The sequence below is a fragment of the Carcharhinus amblyrhynchos genome, chromosome 3 (genome assembly GCF_965287045.1).
Source record: "Carcharhinus amblyrhynchos chromosome 3, sCarAmb.v2.hapA, whole genome shotgun sequence".
In the NCBI taxonomy this organism is placed as follows: Eukaryota; Metazoa; Chordata; class Chondrichthyes; order Carcharhiniformes; family Carcharhinidae; genus Carcharhinus; species Carcharhinus amblyrhynchos.
In genome coordinates, this window is record NC_137326.1 from 118,153,658 (window position 1) to 118,171,164 (window position 17,507).

At 40.7% G+C, this 17,507-nt stretch overlaps 1 protein-coding gene across 19 annotated transcripts in view; it reads right to left on the reverse strand.

Moving 5' to 3' along the window:
- Nucleotides 1–17,507, reverse strand: part of LOC145341066 (disks large homolog 1) — a 353,734-nt gene that overhangs the window by 225,353 nt on the left and 110,874 nt on the right. For all 19 annotated transcript variants that reach the window (XM_080185853.1, XM_080185852.1, XM_080185851.1 and 16 more), the window contains one exon: nt 11,296–11,460. In XM_080185853.1, coding sequence (XP_080041979.1) covers nt 11,296–11,460 — 165 coding nt within the window. The remainder of the gene's footprint in view (nt 1–11,295; nt 11,461–17,507) is intronic.

Consider the following 17,507-nt stretch of genomic DNA (forward strand, 5'->3'; position numbering starts at 1 on the left):
TGTCTATCCAGTTTCTCCTCAACTCAAATCATCAAGTCTGGTAGCATGCTAGTAAATACTTTCTGCGCTCTCTATTTAATAATATCCTTTCCATAATAGGGTGACCAGAATTGCACACAAGTATTCCAAGTGTGGCCGTACCAATGACTTGTAGAACTTCAAGACATTCCAACTCCTGACTGATGAAACCAAGCATACCAAATGCCTTCTTCGACACTGTCCACCTGTGACTCCACTTTCAAGGAGCTATGAACATGTATCCTTAGACCTCTGCTCTGTAACTCTCCCTAACATCCCATCATTAACTGAATCAGTCCTGTCCTGGTCCAATCCACCAAAATGCATCACCTCGCATTTGTCTAATTTAAACTCCATCTGCCATTCATCAGCCCACCTGATCAAGATCCTGTTGCAATCCAAGATAACTTTCTTTACTGTGCGCTATGCCACCAATCTTGGTGTCATCTGCAAACTTACTAACCATGCTTCCTATATTCTCATCCAAATCATTAATACAAATGACAAACAAAGTGGACTCAGCACTGATCCCTGAGGCACACAGAACTCCCATTTACCTGATGAAGGAGCAGCACTCTGCAAGCTAGTGGCTTTTGCTACCAAATAAACCTGTTGGACTTTAACCTGGTGAAGAGACTTCTTACTGTGTTTACCCCAGTCCAACGCCAGCATCTCCACATCACACTGTTGGTCACAGGCCTCCAGTTTGAAAAACAACTCTCTACAACCACCCTCTGGCTTCTGTCAAGAAGCCAATTTTGTATCCATTTGAAAACAGTACAGCCTAATAACATGATTCCTTACAAGTCAGAAACTTATAAGATTGAAAGTTTGTTAGAAAAGCTGAGTTCTTCGAACTGTTTAACAGAAAATGCCCCACCCTGACAGTGCAGCACTGGAGGCAAGCATCTCCTGCTATAAAGCCACAATATACAATATTGAATGGCGGGGCAGGCTCGAAGGGCTGGATGGCCTACTCCTGCTCCTATTTCTTATGTTCTTATACGTAGTGACTGCTCCAAGCCACAAAACTGCCAGCAGGAGGTAAAGCACCAAAAGCCAGATGCTTTAGTTCAACAGTTGATTATTCATCAGCTGCAGAGCTTTGATTGCAATTATCCAGCAAAATTCAAAGCTAATGGCACAGCTGGTCGAATCAATGTTACAACACAGGACATGCCATTCAAACAGCACTGGAGTTTCTCAAAGCATTTAGCCTAATTTAGTCCAAAGATGTGCAGGTTAGGTTGATTGGCCATGCTGAATTGCCACTCAGTCATGATGTGGGTATGCCGGCATTGGACTGGCGTAAACACAATAAAAAGTCCGACAACACCAGGTTTTAGTCCAACCGATTTATTTGATAATAGACTCACAAGCTTTCGGGGTTAGCCCCTTCGCCACGTGAATGGAGTGTTCTGGCCTCAGACAGAGCATATAAAGCACAGACAGTTTAGAGATTACTGATTAGAATGCAAATCCTTACACCTAACCTGCTGTTCAAGACCTGAAGTGGCTGACAATGTGAGTGGAAGGAGCACTGATCACAGGTTACAGAGATGTGTATTGTCTCCAGACAGTACAGTGAGGCTTTGCAAACCCAGGCAAGTCACGGGGATTACAGATAGTGCAACATGAACCCAAGATCCCTGTTGAGACCGTCCGCATGTGTGCGGAACTTGGCTATCAGTTTCTGTTCAGCAACTCTGCGCTGTCGTGTGTCGTTAAGGCCGCCTTGGAGAATGCTTACCCGAAGGTCAGAGGCTGAATGCCCTTGACCACTGAAGTGTTCACCAACAGGAAGGGAACAGTCTTGCCTGGTGATTGTCGAGCGATGTTCATTCATCCGTTGTCGTAGCGTCTGCATGGTCTCCCCAATGTTCCACTCACATTGTCAGCCACTTCAGGTCTTGAGCAGCAGGTTAGGTGTAAGGATTCGCATTATAATCAGTAATCTCTAAACTGTCTGTGCTTTATATGCTCTGAGGCCAGAACTCTCCATTCACCTGACGAAGGGGCTAACCCTGAAAGCTTGTGAGTCTATTATCAAATAAATCGGTTGGACTAAAACCTGGTGTTGTCAGACTTTTTACTGTGTTGCCACTTAGTGTCAGGGAGGGCTAATAGGGTAAATATGTGGGTTAACGGGGGTAGAACCTGGGTGGAATTGTGGTTGGTGTAGACTCAATGGGCCAAAATGGCCTCCTTCTGGACTGTATGGATTCTATAGCTCTACGTTCAAACTGGTTCCCTCATCCCTTTTGCATTCTTCTTCCTTCAAGCACATAAATATCCAAATTCGTAGACTTCAAAGTTTTGTGACTCTGGGTTCGAATCCTGCCATGGGAGATGGTGGAATTTGAATTCAATGGAAAAAAATTTGGAATTAAGAATCTACTGATGACCATGAAACCGTTGTCAATCGTGGGAAAAACCCACTATCTGATGTCCTTTAGGGAATGAAATCTGCCAACCTTACCTGATCTGGCCTGTGTGTGACCCCCAAAGCCACAGCAATGCGGTTGACACTCAACTGTCCAAGGGCAACTTAGGAATGGGCAATAAATGCTGACTAGCCAATGATGCTCATGTCCCGTGAATGAATACCGTTCAGAGAATTCTCTGCTCTAACCATCTTATGTACTGATTTTCCAGACACTATACTAACATCCCACTTGAATCATTTTATTAATGATCCTTATTTGGACTATTTCATTACTGTCTCATGGGCCACTGAAAGTAACCTTTTTACTTACTTCATCACACCTTTCATCACCTTGCATTCATCTAGGAGGTCTCCCTTCAATTTGCTCAGCTCCAAAAAAAAAGTCCCAATTTCTTAGCTCTCCCATCATAAATGAAATTCTTCACAAGCACACAAGAAATCACAGTAGCAAACAACCTTGTCAGTTGATTCTGCCCCACTATTCCACACAATCATGGTTGATCTTGGGCTTCTGCGCCACTTTCTAGTCCTCTCCCCATATCTCTTGAATTTCTGGGAAACCAAAGTTCTGTCTTAAAGATATTCAATAATGGAGCATATACACAATCCTCACAGGAACAGAATTTCAGTGTGCAAGGGTTGAAGTATTTTTTCTTCACCTCAGTCCTTATCCCAAGACTGTGCCCTCGCGTTTTACATACCCTCATCAACGGAAGCAATCTCAGAATTTGCCCTGCCAAACCCCTTCAAAATCTTGTTCAATGAGATTGTTTCTCATTCTTTTAAACTCCAGAGAGCAGAAGCCCAATTTACTCAGCCTCTCATGGGATAATCCTTTCATCCCAGTGATAAATTTAGTAATTTTTGACTGTAGTGTTTCCAATGCAAGTATATCCTTCCTCAAGTACGGAGGCCAAAATTGCACAGTATTTCACGTTTAGTCCCGGCAAAACTCTGCACAACTTTAGAAAGACTTATTTATTCCTGTACTTGAATCCCCTTGCAATAAAAGCCAAGGCACATTTGACTTCTCTAATCAGCACGGGGTGGGGGCGTGTGGCGGCGGCGCAGGATATGTTTAAATCTGCAGGGAAAGTGCACAATGATAAATAACCTTTTAAATTCACAAAAAATTACTTCTGGAAATCAATCATCCTCAGGGTAAAAAAAATACACTACCTTCAACAATAACATCTATTCACTGTCTGGCTGCCTGTGACACTTTGGATTTCTAACTCTCCGTCCACCACACCCTGTCCCCTCTCCTGTTATTTTAAAGCCTTAAAGCCTCAGTTATACAATTGGCCAGAATACTGCCCCCAGCCCAGTTTAAACAGAACCAATCCCAACAGAATAGCTTCCTCTTCCTTGAGCGCTGATGCATGTGCCCCACGAATTGGAACCCCTTCTTCCCACACAACTTGAGCCACACATTTCTTTCTTGAATCTTGTTTTATCCTTGAAATTGGCATGTGGCTCAACCAACAATCTAAAGATAATTACTTACTACATTCTGCGCTTTAATTTGGATCCTAACATCTCCAACTTTTAGCAGAATATCATTCCTGTTCTACCATGCCAGTGGTTCCCACTTGGGCCACGACAAGTAGACCCCTCCCCCTTCAAGTTCCACTTGAGTCACAAGATGTCCTCAACCCTGGCATGAGACAGCCAACACAACCACTGGAGTGCTTGCTCATGGCTGCAAAGACCAACATCTACCCTACTGCCCATACTGTCCATACTGTCCATTACTCCCACATTCCTTCTCACATCCTCACTAGCATCCTGCACCTTGGTGCCATGGTCAGTTCACTCTCCCACCCTGCAGTCCTCCTTATTCACAGTATGTTGGTCACTGAGGGTCCCCCTACCTACCTGACTCTTACATACCCTCTTATCCCTTATCACTGGCCAACTCACATTCTGCCTAACCCAAGGATGGCTTTCTCTAACAGCATTCCATTAACTGTTACTAATCTTTTCATTGTTTTCATGTCATTCCCATGAAGGGGGTGCCAAGAAGTGCATACCATGTCCCAACTGTGGCTTATGAGTTCAGCAGTAAATCCATAAGCTTTATATTTTGGTCATGATTTTGTTCAATTTTAATGCCTTATTCACTTTTACTGTGGTCATGAATTACCTCTATACATGTAAACCTGTCCATTGTTTCTGAAATCTACTAAGAATCTGATCATTCAAGATGCATTTCCTTTCCACATGCCTCATTCCAGAATTATGTTACACCCCCTTTTCTACATTAAGCAGCATATATTACCACATGCTTGCTTGCAGTCTTGCACAACCAATTTTATTTTCAATTCTCAAAGTCAGATTATGCAAATAAGAACAGACTTAACGTGACCCTTGTAAAGCAATCACCACACTTCACATGTCAAATAACTTGCTTTCTCTCCTACTCTTTCATCAATGGCCACATTACAGATGATTTAATGCGCTGTCATCCACTGCAAAAGCTGCTTAGGTGACAACTTATCAGATGTCTTTTGAAAATCCACGATAAACACCATGTGGAGATGCCAGTGTTGGGCATAATAAGTTGTCGCACAACACCAGGTGAAGTCCAACATGTTTATTTGAAATCACAAGCTTTCGGAATGCTGCTCCTTCCTCAGGTGAGCACTCATCTGAGGAAGGAGCAGCACCCTGAAAGCTCGCGATTCCAAATAAACCTGCTGGACTTCAACCTGCTAGTGTGAGACTTCTTACTGTGCACATTAAACATATTCACTGGTTTGCTTTCTTTCTCGCTTTCTTCAGTTCAACCAGCGACTACCTAGCAAATTAACTCAGGTATTAAGTGTCTTATTAATTTAATTCAGTATTACAGATTAAGAGTTTGTCAGCAGCTAAAGATTAACTAGTTTACAGTTTTGTGGATCTTCAGCTTTTATATTTAAAAAAATCATATTTGACATTCTTCAATCATGTTTTCTTTCCCTCTTGGATTTAAGAATATAACATCACAAATCCATCTCATCACCTTTCAAACTGTTCACGCACTTACAGTCCTTTCTCCAAATTTGGCAACATTACCATGTCCCCATCAATCTGGAACAATTAAAATACTGAAAGCTAAATTCACTTTATCCAAACTTCAGATTGAATTACTTCCATTATGCAGTTTACAGAAGTGAAGATAGGGACAACTATTAGCCATCAAAGCAATTTACAACATGTAAGCAATTAGTGTGATTAATATTGTTCTCTCGTCTCCTTCAGGAAACTTCTTGAAATGAATATCGTTTGTAATATGTAACGCACCCGCTTAAGAAACTCCATGCAGTGAAACTGAAATACTCATTAATACTTCCAATTCTTTTGAAGCAAAAGAAAGGCTTTGAAGCTTGCAAGTCAGGTTTGACAAGTTTATATATACAACTGACATGGTAATTTAGTTGATTAGCTGGAATGGCTACACCAATTCTAAAGACAATTGTTGAGATGACAAAAGACATTTCTGAAATTTGATTTTTTTAAACTGTTACGCCAGCCATTTTACTATTTCAAAGCTTTTTGTAAACAATGCTCCAGGCATAATTTGTTAGCTGCGACAGGATACTGGATTTCACACTGTTGAGCACAATTTACAATGTTCAAAGAGAGAGCTAATTATGCTAATTCAAGAGGGATATTTCAACTGAGTGAAAACTAATCTGCTGAAGGCTGATTTGCCTTTTCAAAGAATCACTGATAAACCAGAGACAATTATTTGAGACAACACACACGAATATTGACCCTTTCACTTTGAGAAGTTTAGAATATCAAAATGGTGAACCCATTTATCAATACCTAACATATGCGTGGTGTTTGATGAATCAGAAGTTGACTAGGAATATTCTGCTCCTGCTAATCCATTCTAGGACAGCATGACAAATAATTCTGTATGGTTAGTGCAAACATTTGTTTGCGTCATCCACAAGCAACAAGACTAAGCGGTTGCTGTAACAACAACATGGTGGCACAATACAGTCTGCTGTTGAAGCAAGTGACAGCTAACAGCACCAATTTAATCACACACAGGGCAAATTAGACATAGGAAACATAACTCAATGTCACACCAGATCACTGAAATACAAAGACAAGACCAGCTGAGAACAAAGAGGCTTCATTCATTTGGCACCTTTCATGATCACCTGGCATCGCCAAGAGTTTTAGAACCAATTACACAGCAAGATCGCGCAATGTGATGACGACCAGATAATTTTTTTGTAATATTGGTGCAGGGATGAGTCCTGGCCAGCACAGCTCCCCTGTTTTTCTTTGAAATGTCAGGAGATCATTTACATTCACCTAGCAGGTAGCTAGAGCTTAGCTTATGTCTTACAGTTCCCTTCAAATACAAAATTTTAAGTTCCAGCTACATTTAAGACCTGACTGAGAAATTTAAAGTCTACGATATTGCGCATGTACCAAGCTGCTTTCCCAGAATGTACCTCTACACTGATATTCTACCCAAGGATCACAAATTACCATGAAGAATAGGCACAAACAGACTCTCTGGTAAGTTTAAAACCAAAGAAAAAGATAAACACTTATTTACACAACACCCAAGTAACAGGTGAGTTCTGGAGGTGAAACTTGCACTTATAACAGTACAATATAAAATAAATGCATTTTTAGGTAACTCCAAGATGAAAAGCATTACAGGTCTGAAGGTCACTCTCTTAATTCTTAAGAAACACAGAGATTGGAAGCTACTGGGTTCTTCATTCAAAATTGCAGCCAAGTTTCTGTTGAGAAGAAATATAATCTTGCAGGCAAAAACTAATTAGCCCCATTCACTGCCCAAGATCACTGTCTTACGGAGGCTGCGTTCTTTTCTTCACCAGGTGCGATCCTTCTGTGTCGCTTGCCCAAGGCTACTTTGCTGGTTCCCTTTACAAAATAATAAATATTGACTGCCCCTTCACTCGCTTCAATCCACTAAATAATGGGTTTGAGCTGATGTGATTGATACATGACAGTGGGGAAAACTGACATCGCCACCATACCAGTTACGTTTAGCTCATTAAAAGGTTTCATTTGACACACCATCTTCATTGGTGCAACAACTCTGGCAGCCAATGTCTTTTGAATTTCCTCCATTGAAATGGTGAGGGTCAGATAACTTGCACCTGCAAAACCCACTGGCACTGAACTAACTTCCCAGATATATTATCTATCCACAAATCACAAATAAGTCTTTCTGGCATCCATTTTGAGAGGGTACAGTGGCTATCGTGTTGCTTTCTTCCTTATTAAAAAAGAGTCTGCTGCCCAATTAGCTTTACAGGCATAACACAACAGTCAATTTTAATTCACACCAAGTTCCACCCGTCTCTAAACTCAACGACCTATGTTGGAACCAGGGGTGAAAATAAAAAAAAAAGCCTCGACTGGAAGCCAGTCCTCCATGGCTTCATCCTTTTCTATCTCATTACCAGCCCCACAACTCTCAGGTACGTATACGCCTTTAATTCCAGCCTCTTCAGCGTCACCAATTTTAATCATTTCACTTTTGTAATGCAAGGCGCAGTCACCATAGGCTCTAAGCCCTAGAATAACCTCCTGACACTTCTCTACCTTGCCTTTCTCTTTTAAGACATATGTTAAACCCTACTCTTCTACCAAGCTTTTGGTCATCTGACTTAATACTTCCATATGTGGCTTGTGTCATATTTGGCTTTACAATTCCCCCTGAAGCACCTTGCAAGGTTTGTGTTAAAGGTGCTAAATAAAATTTTTGGCATCACGGTGGATCTTCAAGTTAAAAATGCTACTACTAAATTAAATTTAGTACTTATGGGAGTTGTACCCAGTAAAGGCATTTCATTCATAACTTCTAAAATATTAGCCTTACCACACATGGAATCTTTTGGAACTGACTTTTAAAGTGATCGACTCCAGCTGTTGAATTTGCATTAGCTGCATTTCAGGCATAAAGGCATCTTTTCCATCAAGCCTACAATACATGTTTCCTAGAACAGCACAATCACGTGAATTATGGGCTATTTCTTTCGTTTACAACTTGCAAAGGTGAACTACTTTCTTCAGTGGCACTTCCCTTGAGACAGAGAGAGGGAGGGCTGTAATGTTCGATTGCAGAGCAAGCGTATGAGTAAACTATCCTCTATTTAAACCTAGGCAAAATTATTCAAATCACCCCACATCATCCTTTCAAAAGCTTACTAATTACAGACATAGGGAAGACAACATCGATTTCAGTAGTTCTCTTTTATTCTGTAACAATGATTAAATTCACAGTGCAAAATTTATAGGATGGAACCGAATTCCTAACAGCACATGAATTATCGACAAGTCCGTATTCCCTAAGCGAATGTATCAACAGTTGCAGTAACTGAAGCATTCAGCATATTGCACAAATTTGCTTCCAATGTGATTTTTGCAAAGCATAGATCTGTTTGCATGACCATAGCAAATTACAAGCTCTTCCATTCTTCAATGGAAATGGCTTGTTCTCTCCTCCCTCCCCAACAACGGTAGGAACAAAAAAACAAGCAAATTAGAAACTGAGGAAATGAACCATATTCTAATTAAAGCAAAGCAATGCTGGTTGCTGCACCATCATAGGATCACAGAAACCCGACGGTGCAGGCGGCCACCATTTGGCCCATCGAGTCTGCACCAACAATAATCCCACCCAGCCTCCATCCCCACAATCCCACACGTTTAACCTGCTAATCCCTCTAACCTACACATCCAGGGACACTAAGGTGCAATTTAGCATTGCCAATCAAGCAATGCACATTTTTGGACTGCAGTAGGAAATCGGAGCACTCAGGAAATCCACGCAGACACATGCTTATCATGCAAGGGCTCAATGTACAAGGCTAAGGGTTTGTGTTGCATTGGAAGTCTTTATATTAAACACTGCTTTGAATACAACACTTCATTCACAAAGCATGTGCTAGATAATTTTTACAATTATAACTTTAATTGATTTAAGACCAATAGACTGAAGTTCAGAGACTGATCTTTCTGCTTTTGATTTAGTTTTATTGAAATATTATAATCAATAAATGAGACCCTCACATACAAGCACAGCTAGTCAAAGATCTTCAAAAGCAACATAATGCAATTGCAATTTGACATGATGGTGGCCGTTAGCTTTGTCCATAACTGGAATTGAGAATGGAAAAGCTACGCACATCCCTCAACTACTGCTTGTGCAGCGATTACATTTATTTGTAAATGGACAAAACCTAAAAAAATTGACCTGCATTGTTACAAGTGTACCAGTATCAATATCTGTCTCTGTAACCAGATTCTGAAGAAGATGCAACAATGATAAATCTGAATATCAGGCCCTTATTTGTAAATTATGAACTAAACGTCCAATAGTCATATCAGATACTTCAGGGTCTGGAGATGAGAAACAGGTGGGCTGTAGCTCTCAGGCAGAGCTTAACCATTTGGAAAGGGCAGCGAGGTAACAAATTATTAGCATATAAATAATGCTATAAGTCATGCATATTTACAGGAACATTGGGGTAAGAGGAAAAACAAAATATACATCGTGAATAGCACACCTGACGAGCTTTCAAGTCCTTGATCTCCAAGACAGAATGACTAAAAGCTTCACCAAATAAGCTACTAAGATGTTCAAAGATAACATCTTGGGAGTTTGTGATGCTTTGAGCAGACATCCCATGTAGTATTAACATCTAAAGACTCAAAGGGCTGCCAAACAGATGCTAGAAAAGTAGATTCATAAAAGTAACTGCACCACTGCTTTGAAGAGGCAAGCAGAGTAATGCAACTGTAGCTTGATTCAATTGAGGATTCTAACTTGGTTTTGAGTTGATTTGTAAATCACAAACTCTAAGTCAAAGCTTCATAACCAGAGGTTTATAAACTGGCCGGTGCTTCACTTTTTGATCAACTTGTAATACAGAGGCACCAAATTATAAACCAAGTTTCAACGGAATTCTTCCAACTCTGCCTTAAATAAAACTTTTGAAGCTACTTATTTTTGCAACACTCGACAGATTCCATTTTTAACCACACAACTGGATATAAGCCAATGTGCAGAGTGGATCGGTGAAGCCTCTAATCCATCTCCTTGCTTGTCCAAAAATCAATTCAAATTCACACTGAATCCAATTTGCAATCCCCACAAAAGAGACGTACTAGATCCAAGATAAGAAGGGGCATTACACCTTGATCTTAGACCTGATATAAATTGAAAGAAATTACTTGACTCCTCTTGATGACTGCAACCAACATTGCAAAATATCAAGATCCAATTAAATTCCTGCCACAATGTGGTCATGCTCAGATCAAGACTTTATTTTAAAATTTTGTGCAATATTGATCCAAAAAAAGGAAAAAGTTGCCTTTACAATAGCAAACAAGCAACTCTCACCCTAGTTTGAAATGTGGTTTAGTGCACGGATTGAGGACAATGCCCCACTTTCGCATCTGTTGCAAAGATGCTGCCTGTCATCTTGCCTCAAGCAGAACGACCTGCTCTGAAAAACCACTTTGCCACCATAGCAAGATGAACACTGCAGAACCCTCAAGTCTGCTAAATGCCAATATTTTCAATGTTACAACATGCATCAGTTTTTAAAAACTTGAGTTTGAGAAGTTCACAGTATTAGGGGAGGTGGTGACCTAACACCATAAATCGCCTGTACTTAAGATAAATATACTTCAGTGGCTCATTAAAATATATCATTTTACACCAAAAAAATACACATTTTACTGCAGAAAAGTCAAAAAGCGTTAGTCTGGTTAGTTAAATATTAGTTAAATGTCAACAATTGCCAAATTGCTGGTTTAAAGAACTCGAAGCCTCTTACCTTCATTGGGGAGATATGTGACTGAGATACAAAACCATGTATATTCTCAATCTGAGACAGGTTCTTCTCTGATACATGGACAAGCTCTGGACCTTTCACCTCATTGCTAATCTGCGGAGAGCTGTGTTCTTGTGGAGATGCATCGTCATCTTGGTAACGATACTTCTGCAAGAAAAGAGGAGGAAAGTGGGACATTAACAAACACAAAGAACTTTAAATAAACTAAACAAATTTCCAAACATCATGAAAGCAGCTTCCCAATTTGTAAATCATTCCCATGATCAAAGAATTTTCATTACCGCAATCAAATTCTGTTCAATTCAACATTCAGTGCAACTTTGTGAAAACAAGTACCTGTTTGCTAGTAAATGAGAGGTTAATGAAATTTCTGATCAGATTAAAGTATCTAATTTTCAGAGTGATGTTATTTTAATCTTTTAATTAAGCTCAGTTATTCCCATGGAATCTGGAATAATTTATGCATTTAACACCAAGCAAGGCTGGATTTTACAGGCTCCCATGGGAACTATAAAATTGGGGCATGATCCTGGAGACTACCCACCGCCCAGGCACTATTTTACCAGTGGCAGAGAGGGCTGGCCTGGGAGGAGATGAAGAGCGAGATCAACTGAGCCATCTTTTCCCACCAGAGAGATTTTCTCTGCAGCAGGAGGGACCCACGCTAACCAGTCTGGCACATTTCAGTGGTCAAGGGTCACCCATCTACCCCCTTTCCCTCCTCACCAGGGTTTGCCTGACAGTGAGATGATGGATTAACCTCAAAGTCAGGGCTTCATTGCAGCACGCCTTCTTTGAGATTGGCTGCAGTCCCAATAGTGGCCACAACCCCTTGTGGTGCTGCTGGGATTAGACATGCGTCAGCCATTTGATTGGCGGACAGCTCTCAATTCAGGACTTCCTGCCCCAGAAGGGGAAGGGAAAGGGAAAGGGAGGGAAAGGGAGGGAAGGGGGCCATAAAAACCAGTCCAATTTTTGACATTATTCTAAGTTGAAAGCATAAAAATTCAGATCACTGACTTGAGGGTAAACAAATTCTCTATTGCAACCACAAGGCCACCATTTTACATTCTAGAACAGCAAAAATCTTAACAGTTTGAGAGGATTTGTTTCTGGGTAGTGCTGATTAATCAAAAACGTATGGTAAATGGCGACACATACAAACTAGTATATTCACAACAGGTATAACCGTAGCTTCATAATTCTTAACAACCATCACTCAGTAACCAAGTACAGAACATAACAGACTCAGCTTTTTATCTTGCCACTTCATATATTCATGTATGATGTATATGCAGTAACCCCTGCCAAAGTTGCCATTTTTGAAGGTGGACAAGTTAGATTACACCACCATGCTCCCAACTCCTCCGTCTCAAGAACAGCTTTTCCCTGCTGCCAGACTTTTGAATAGACCTACCTTGTATTAAGTTGATCTTTCTCTACACCATAGCTATGGGTGTAACACTACGTTCTGCACTCTTTCTCCAAGTACAGTGTGCTTTATTTCTATAGTGCACAAGAAACAATAATTTTCACTATATACTAATACATGTGACAATAGTAAATCAAATCAAAATCAAACCACCAACCCCAACCAGGCATTGTTCTGGCCTAGAGTGCTCTCAGGTGCAACAGGAACAGAAAGGTATCTGTCTTAGGGAATAGGTTTTCCATTTTATACCAAATAGTTTTACAAAGCGCACTTAAATGAGGGTAACATTATTGAAGTCAGGAAATGCAATTCCTCTACAGTGATCAATATAGGTGCAAGTACATATAAGTTCGGTATGAATTTCAAAATAGGACTGATTAATGACACATGGACCAAAACTATTTTGAAAGTATTATAACATATGGAATCCCCTTAGAATCCCTGCAGTGCAGGAGGAAGCCATTCAGCCCAAGCCTTCACTAACTCTGACAGTATCTCTCATCCAGGCCCACCGCTGCTCCCCATGTAACCCTATGCACTAACCATGGCTACTCAATGTCTTAGGACAATTTAGCATGGCCAATCCACCAAACCCACACATCTTTGGGCTGTGGAAGGAAACCAGGGCACCTGGAGGAAACCAGAGCACCTAGAGGAAACCCACAGAAACAAAGGGAGAATATGCAAACTCCACACAGTCACCCAAGGCCTTAATTGAACCCAGGTCCCTGACACAGTAGTACTAATCCCATCTTTGATTGCTTTTACAGCAAATCAATTGCAAGGTCAGCATTTTTTTTTTTAAAAAATCACACCTGAAAGTTTTTAGGCTGTCAATAGGAGACACAGCAGGTTAAAGATAACTCAAGGACAATGATACAAGAGAAATAACCCTTTATTAGAAAGGATCTAATAGTCAAAGGAAAAGGGAACTTTTCCAATTGAAGGAGATATACAAACATTTACGGGAGGAAACTGGACGGGGCAAGGACAGGAGAGGACATTGTAGTAGCAACAGTTCACACAGGGTACCGGACTTAAATCCAGCACATACCAATAAGATGAAAGTTTTGTTTCTGTCTTATTCTGCCTGTAATAGAAGATTAACTAGATAACATCACTCCGTCTGAGAATGGATGTTTATTTACAATGCAAAACATTCTACAATTATATATGAAACGTTACCACTAATGCCAAGGTTAGCTAGAATTGGGGAACTGAAGCATAGGGAAGGCACACCTTGGAGCAATTCCAAGTTAATTCTAAAGAACATTCCAAAGTGAAACTAATTTGTACCAAGGATGCACTGGCCCTGGGTTCAAAGAGTGGATACTATTTCAAACATCCCTCACCTTAGACACACAAACCTAAGCCACTTGGAAGGGTTCAATTCTGTAGCTTTGAGATGACACTGATCACAGAATAACCAATAAAATGAAACAGCAAAACAGCACATACAACAAACCTGAATATGCTTCCCTTCATAATAAATGCCGAAAAACAGTAGCAAATATTGCTCATTTTATTTCTACTGCACTGTAGGTACTTGACACACAAAAAAAAGAGTAGTTGGTAAGCCATGCAACTACTTGCATTTTTATATATTTTTAAAATGCAGTATCAAGGCACTTCAGAGGCATAAACATGTCTACTTTGACAATTGTGACCCTACTGGGAATCCAACTGTTTGATGAACTTCCTTTATTCATTAGACGCTCCCCCCCAAAAAAAAAACAACTAAATTTCTCAAGCTTTTACAACAGATCTTTGACACAGCAATAACTCAGCTTACTTCTCACATACATAAGTCTGCTTACTGTAGATTTAAGCAAACCTGTATACAGACCTCCAACTCTATTAATTTTCTCCACTTTCAATTAGTGCAACGGCACTGCACAAGAACAACAGGACAAGAGATCAGCAGCAAAAGTCTACTACATTTGAAAACAAAAACAGCACATAGAAAGTCATATTTCACAAATGATTAAGGCCAGAAAGTGTTGAACAATGCCACATCCAAAATCTGCAATTCTTTGCTCTTTGGCATCAATTATAGTCACTTCCTTCCTGCCAAATGCCTGGGGTTAAACACAAAACTTCACACAAAGTGAGGTCACTATATCATCAGGAAATGCAACACTGTACTCATGTCACCACATCTCCCAAAATAATGATTTACCTTCTGCAGCACAATACAAACAAAACAATCAAATCACAACTTATTCCAAAGCACCTCGCTATTTGAACTGTCCTTTGAAACCAAAATGCTGAAGCAATTATATTTCAGTGAACATCCTTTGATTTTTGTTTAGTTTAACCCATTGTTCAGTTATTACATCCAGAAAGTGGCTGGGAGTTCCTTGTCACAACATCATGAAGACAACGAAATATCTCAATTTAGTAACAGCATAATGGTTGACACTGCAAAAACAATGTTGGGGAGCCTAGTGCATCTTGGCCTCTTAATCCTACATCAGCTCTCAGATTTAAAAATTCAAAATTTTTTGCGTGGTTTAATTTGGAAATGGATATAGATGGTAGTTCACCTTTTAAATTGTGTATGAATTTTATTCATTCATGAATGTGGGTTTTGTGAGTTAGACTAGCACCCATTACCCATCCTGAATTGCCCTCAGGTAAGATGGTGGTGTGCTGCCTTCCTGAGCTGTTGCAATCCATGTGGTACACCCCGTGTTAGGAAGGGAGTTCCAGATTTTTGATCAGGAACAGCAATGTATTTCTATGTCAAGATGGTAAGCGAGTTGGAGCGGAGCTTCCAGGTGGTGGTGTTCCTGTATACCTGCTTCCTTTGTCCTTCTAGATAGTAGTGATCATGGGCTTAGAAGGAGCTGTCTGCTGAGCCATGCTAAGTTCCTGAAGTGCATCTTGTAGATGGTACACATTGCTGCCCCTGTGCAATAATTGGGGGAGGGGTTGGTTGGTGGACCAGGTGCCAATCAAGCAGGCAGGCATCTTGGACGGCATTAAGCTTCCTGAGTGTTTTTGGAGTTCCACTCATCCAAGTGGAGGGTACTCCTCCATTCTTGTAGATGGTAGCTGGACTCTGGGAGTCAGGAGTTGAGCTAATCATCATAGGACTCCTAGCCTCTGATCTGCTCTTGTAGCCACAGTCTTCACTTGGCTAGTCAGTTTCTGGTTCTGGTCAAGGGGCAGGTAGGGGTGAATGGAATCAAAGGTTATGGGGAGAAAGCAGGATTAGGCTATTGAGTTGGATGATCAGCCATGATCATAATGAATGGTGAAGCAGGCTCAAAGGGCCACATGGCCTCCTCCTGCTTCTATCTACTATGTTTCCCAAGGCTGAAATGGTCACGACAAGAGGACACAGGTTTAAGGTGCTGAGGAGTAGGTACAGAGGAGATGTCAGGGGTAAGTTTTTCACTCAGAGGGTGTTGGGTGAGTGGAATTGGCTGCTGTCGGTGGTGGTGGACGCTAACTCGTTGGGGTCTTTTAAGAGACTTCTGGATGAGTACATGGGATTTAATGGAATTGAGGGTTTATAGGTAGGCTTAGTAGGTAGGGATATGATCAGCGCAACTTGTGGGCCGAAGGGCCTGTTTGTGCTGTAGTTTTCTACATTCTATGTTTCCAAAAGCTTAGTGTGACATTTGTGATACAGGTGGCCAAGATTACTAAGGCAGCATATGACATGCTCGCCTTCATCAGCCAGGGCAGTGAGTACAAGAGTTGGGAAATTGTGTTGTAGCTATATAAAACCTTGGTTAGGCTGCATTTGGAATATTATGTGCAGTTCTGGTCACCACACTTCCAGAAAGACGTGGGAGCTTTGGCGAGTGCGCAAAGATGATTCAAGTTCAAGAGAGTGCAGAGGTCTACAAAATTATGAGGGGCATAATCAGAGGCATTTTCCCAGGGTAGAAGTGTCAATTACAAGGGGGGCACAGGTTCGAGGTGAGAGGGGGAAGTACAAGGGAGATATGCAGTGGAAAATTTTCACGCAGAGGGTGGTGGGAGCCTGGAACGCGCTGCCACAGGTGGTGGTGAAGGAGGCACATAAGTAACATTTAAAAGGCATCGAGATGGGTACATGAATGGAAAGGGAATAGAGGGATTTGGATGGAGTAAGGGCAAAAGGTTTTTTAGTTTAGTTAGGATATCATGATCAGCAGGGGCTTGGAAGGGCAAAGGGCCTGATCCCTTGCTGTACTTTAAGTTATTCATCAGTGGAATAAAGTATGTTATTACACAGGCAGGGTACAGTGATTATCAGACACTCATTGACAAAGGTCTTGGTGAAAGGTGAGATTGTCAAATGATACCCATAAAGATAGATGCGCAGCATGATAGAAAGCAAAGGACAAGATGTGTAGCAGTAAAGATAACAAAGCAAAAGTAAAAATATTCCAAACCAATGTGGTTGATTCTTCATACATATCATAACTGCTGTAAAGCCAATACTAAAGTTTCTCTGATGCAAGTAGTTTATGTTTTAATCTTAATAGAACTTGTTCCTGTTTTATCAGGGATCTGAGCAGCACACATTGGATTACAATCAAAGTTATCAGATGACAGATCACATTTTCGGGTTTTCCCAAGCTGTGATTTTTGGCTATTACATCTTCCCAAGCAGTAAAACTCTGGCCAAATACACTAATTCTATCAAAATAAATCTTCCATACAAAAACCATTAACATGTTATACCTATTTTTATGTTGTAAACATATTACAGTGTGGAAGATTGCAGTCTTTCCTCTTTCCCAATGTTTGGAATTATGGTGTG